This window comes from Lates calcarifer, linkage group LG6 (genome assembly GCF_001640805.2).
Source record: "Lates calcarifer isolate ASB-BC8 linkage group LG6, TLL_Latcal_v3, whole genome shotgun sequence".
Taxonomy (NCBI): Eukaryota; Metazoa; Chordata; class Actinopteri; family Centropomidae; genus Lates; species Lates calcarifer.
This window is the reverse complement of record NC_066838.1, coordinates 19,298,866-19,304,277: the sequence shown is the minus strand read 5'-3', so window position 1 is coordinate 19,304,277 and position 5,412 is coordinate 19,298,866. Positions and strand designations below refer to the sequence as shown.

The window sequence follows — 5,412 nt, the reverse complement described above, 5'->3', positions numbered from 1 at the left end:
AGTGTTTAGGCATTTAATTCCAGAGGAGGCACAAAGTCCTTGTGCAGCCCAAACCCTGTTTTACCAGGTTTGTCAGCCTCTGGATATCTGCATCTCCGATGCGCAGTTACAAGGCCAAGTTCAAATGTGAAATCCCACTGGTCGCTGTCCATGGTGCCCCCCTCCGCCCCCCCTCCTCCTAATGTTAGTTTGGTATCTGCCGGAGTCGATTCGGGACTTCACTTGTTGCACACAGGTGTGATAACACCGAACACTGGTGCCAAAGATTACTATGTGACATATACATATATTACATTACGCACAGCTTTTTATTGGTGACCTGTTTGCGCATGCGAGGAGGCACGCTGAGGCCACTTTGCCTAACCGATGACCGTGTCGAGAGCATCTATCGCTCTCAATGCGCACCGCAGAATATGAGCGTTCCGTACAATAACAAGACATTTAAACCTGGCGAGATAGATTTCCAGGTTTTATTTTTCCGCACGCCTCTCCTACTACTACGTCTCACGCAACAGGCTTCAGCGCCACCAATGTGGAGTCTACGCTGAAGAAACGGTGCCACCTGTAACCGCGTCTGTTATCTGCTTCCCGACTTTGATGCCGACGTCGAGGATGAAGAAGCAAAACGTCCGGACCCTGTCGCTCATCCTCTGCATGTTCTCCTACTTGCTGGTCGGCGCCGCGGTGTTTGACGCGCTCGAGTCCGAGTCGGAGAGCTCCCGCAGACGCATCTTGGAGCAGAAGCGCAACGAGATGAAGAAGAAGTACCGCTTCTCCGAGGACGACTACCGCGAAATCGAGCGAGTGGTGCTGCAAGCTGAGCCCCATCGTGCCGGGAGACAGTGGAAATTTGCTGGCTCTTTTTACTTTGCCATAACAGTCATCACCACCATTGGTAAGTTAATGTAATGCATCCATCTTTGTTTTTTTCTGTTTTTCAATTGCTATAATATTTACAGAGAAGCATTTTATTAATCTACATAACTGCAACATTTAAGGGTTGTTTTAATTACAGGCTAATAAAATAGATGAACAATAGTCCTTGTTTTTCCATCTCCTGCTAAAGTGTGCGTCACATTGTTCCTCTAATTTTCGTCTCTCTGCATTCAGGTTATGGTCATGCAGCACCAGGCACAGACGCAGGAAAGGTCTTCTGCATGTTCTACGCTGTACTGGGCATTCCTCTCACTCTGGTCATGTTCCAGAGCCTGGGAGAAAGGATGAACACATTCGTCCGCTATCTCCTTCACAAGGCAAAGCAGTGCATGGGCTTTCGACGCACTGAAGTGTCCATGGAGAACATGGTCCTGGTAGGCTTCCTGTCCTGCATTGGTACGCTGTGTGTGGGAGCTGCGGCTTTCTCCCACTTTGAGGGATGGAGCTTCTTCCACGCTTACTACTACTGCTTCATCACACTCACCACTATTGGCTTCGGGGACTTTGTGGCCCTGCAGAAAAAGGAGGACCTCCAGGAGAAAACGCCTTACGTGGCATTCAGCTTCATGTACATCCTGGTAGGGGCTGACTGTAATCGGGGCCTTCCTTAATTTGGTGGTGCTCCGCTTCCTCACCATGAACACTGAGGACGAGAGGAGGGACGCTCAAGAGCGGGCGTCACTGAAGAGGGACAGAGGCCTTTTGGACGGGGCCGTGGGTCTCCATGTTGTGGGCGAACAGAGCAGAGGCAGCCACAGGGAGAGGAACAGAAGCAATGTAGCGCACAACCGCAGCCACAGCACACTCTTCCTCCCGATGGAGGAAGGAACCAGCCGCACCAACCTTATCGCTTCCCCGGTGGAGGATCAGGAGAGGCGAAGAAGCCCCTGCAGACACAGGCTGCACTTGCAGATCAAGGCAGGAAGACGCAGGCCAGAGTCAAGCCTCAGCTCCCTCTGCTCCTGCGTGTGCTACCGCTTAGGGATTTGTGATAGTCCTCTCATGTCCCGCAGTGAACACCACAGCTGCCATATCAATTCTATTTATTACAACTCCGTCTCCTATAGGATCCAGGGCTGCTCACCAGGTTCCAGGGACAACACTGTACTCTCTTCCCCGGGAAGCACTCTCTCACCTGGGCACAGCTTCCGGGAGTTCCCACGTTCAAGGAGAAAGTCGGTGTAAACAGCATTGTAGTGAGGGAGAAAGTGTTTGCACTGACTGTAAACAGTATTTTAAATGACATTGTATTTTGTGTTACACCTCATTTGTGCATGTCAGAAGACAATAATTCTGTTAACTGATTAAGTTGTCTGTTGTAGCTAATGAAAATCATTTTATTTGTAAAGCAAGGATGAGATTTATTTTCCTCTTTTACTATGCCATTATTTATGTTAGTGATTCTGCTCTTTTCCTCGCATGTAAGCCAAAGTGCAGTGCATGCTAAAGAGAATGTATAGCACACAATGTGAATGCATGAGTGCTACAGAATGTAAAGATGTGAAAGGTCGGGCTTTTAATCTACAATTTTAACAAAAGTATTTTGGATATAGTGCTTATTAATGACTGTATAACTGTTCAGTGAAGGTATGTGAATGACCTGAAGTGGACTCTGCTCCGGCTTTAGACAAAACCCTAAATTGTTCATGTCATAGATAGAAGATGTCATTATACTTTTATATTTGAAAAAAAAAAAAGCCTTAAAGAACTTTAACCAAGCACATGAGATATGTGGCTTCTTAGCTCAGTGAATTTAATAAATCCTTTTATTACTTATCATTGGGGGGGGGTCAGAATAACTTTTATGTGCATCATTCAGCACTGATGCATTATAAAGAGATTATGCTTGTTACATGACTGGTTCAAATGTAATGGATGTAGCACACAACAGATATGTAGCAGGATACGACTGAACTTCCTCCCCTCAGGCCTGGAAAAGTTTTCATTTTCCAGGCAGGGAGGCGTTGTTTGCTCGTAGACTTGGTTTGTAGTCAGATTCGATGTGAGTCTCTTACAGTAATGTTTTATTAAACCAAAGGAAAGGACCATTAAATGTGTGAGTGTATTTATTTTAGTGAAAGTTTATTACGTGATTTAGGAATCCCCAACACATTCATGTGAAGTTTTTGTGTTCATTCGTCTTCCTCTCTTCTGTTTTAATCTACCAGAATTCCTTTATTTTTGATTAAAAAATAGGACTCAATGGCCTTCACTTTACTTCCTTTTGTACTTCAAGTATCACACCACAGGAACTGGTACAGAGGAAAAACACTTAAATAAAACTACCACACACTTCTACAGGAATAATAAAAATAACAAAGGTTATTTTCAATCAAAAGACTTAAAGGTTTTTAAAACCAAAAAATAAAATGAAATGATTACGTTTAACCTAAAGTAATACTTTTCCTCATATTTAAACCCAGTTCTAACCTGATGTTTGACATTTAGTTGACCTGCAAGTGATCAAACCAATGCATTCTGGGAAAATACCAGTAGTGGGTTAGAACAAAATGCATTTACTCAAGTATTGTTCTTAGGTTATGTACCTTACTTACATTTCATGTACAGCACATTTCAGAGCCTCCACTACATTTATCTGAAAGCTGTAGTTAGTTGTTACTGTATAAATTAAGATTTGATGTAAAAAACATGATTACCTTGTAAAATATGATGCACTGTCATAGATTAAATTACTAGTAAGTGTGTGTGTGTGTGTTTCCTTGGCTTGACTAAGATGTACACTTTGGTCTGGGGGCTATAGTCAACATTTCAAGTCATTAAACACAACACCTTCTCAACTGTCATGAGATAAAATCACATCATGTGTCTTAACGTCTGCACATTGCCTCCATTTGCTATTTTTATAACCTGTTTTCAGTTTGGAATGAGGAACAGAAATCATGAAGTCTTTACGTAAGTGTCCCCGAGCATACATTTTAAGCCATCTGTTGATCTGCTGGAATAGTAGGCTGCTTTACATATAAATGTAAAACTGATTGGGCAATAGAATCTGAAATGGTGATTGGTTATGAAATGCCATCTGCTCTGGCTGCTTGGGGGTAGAAATCAGGACGTTTACTCTCCTCCTTACTCTGTCACATGCTCTAATTGTGAACCTTTCTTTATTGTGTGCAACAAGTAAGATTGTGCTGTGTGTTGGTCTTACAGCTGTCTTTGAAATAGGATTAGGATAGGAGGATTTTCATTTCTATGTATGATCTAATGACAGAGACAAAGAAGGAGAAGTAAGATACAATAACTTTGACAAGGGGGCCCTCTGCAGGGGAGAATGCTTTGGGGATGTTTGAGCAAAGTCACATAAAGTAATGTGAAAGATTTGGCCACTAGAGGGTAGTATATGTCCATATGGCAGCAGTGAACTGGATAATGTTCAGTGGAAAAAGTAATAAAAAAGACTCATAATGTAATTTATATTTTATTATTTTAACAGAAATCAGGTTTTAGCCTCCAGCTCTCTGTGGACAGGTTGAGCTGTAGGAATTAAGGACCCATAAAAATCTGAATCTGGGACCTTGTGGTGTCAGGGGCCTCATGATGTCTAGTCTAGGTCATTGCCAAACTAGTTCACAAATTCAGAATAAGAAGCATACAGTATAAGTCCAGTCATATCACAAATGACAAATTTACCTCAAGGGGCTATACCTCTATCCTCAGACCCTTGATTCAGATCAAAGAGATAGAAATTAATCTAACTGTCCAAAGTGATGGCTATATGAAGATGAAAGCAGAAGCAGCAAGTTGTGGGTGAAATCATAAAATTATGTTCAGTCTTATACCAAGTAATACAAGGATCAGATTCACTAACATCAGTACTTTTTCTACTGTTCTGTGAGGTGAGGTGAATGCATTGTTACAGGCTATCATCATCAGTGAATGACTTGCCCAACAATCATTTTTTACAGTAGACTCTTAATTTTATCATTGTGCATTCATGCATGTTAAAAATGAGACTTTTTTTTTTTTTTTTTAGTAAATAACAAATGTTTGGTACTCACAGCTAAGGAGGTAGTCACTCCATGCAGGCCCACAGTCAACAGCAGCAGAGGAACAGAGTGTGTTCATGTGCCCAGAATGTGATCTAACATGAGACAGCTCAGATCTTGGGGTATTGATCCTTTTGACACTCTCACTGATACTCTGATATACGGTAATTGAGTTTGAAATATCATTTGAGTGGCCCTCAGTGGCAGAGGTCCCACATCCTCTTAACTGTCAAGTATCACTGTTTCAACCAGAGTTAAAGGAAAATAACTCAGGTTTTGGATGATGTCGCTGAGTGTGATGCTATACTGTATGTTTATATTATCTGCAGACACTTTTCTTATTGACTTGCCTTGTTGTTGTAATTTCATTAGACAATCAATATCTGTCAAATCGACATTTGCTATCACGTCTAATACAAATTAGGCTACATTGTTCGTACTGAATATATTGATTGAAATATTAATTTTCCGG

At 42.0% G+C, this 5,412-nt stretch overlaps 1 protein-coding gene across 1 annotated transcript; it reads left to right on the top strand.

Moving 5' to 3' along the window:
- Nucleotides 1-208: 208 nt before the first annotated feature.
- Nucleotides 209-3,631, top strand: kcnk15 (potassium channel, subfamily K, member 15). The gene is given in 3 exon segments (XM_018701207.2): nucleotides 209-895; nucleotides 1,111-1,517; nucleotides 1,519-3,631. Coding segments are annotated over 3 exon segments (1,308 nt in total). The 5' UTR covers nucleotides 209-597; the 3' UTR covers nucleotides 2,122-3,631.
- The last annotated feature ends 1,781 nt before the right edge of the window (nucleotides 3,632-5,412 follow it).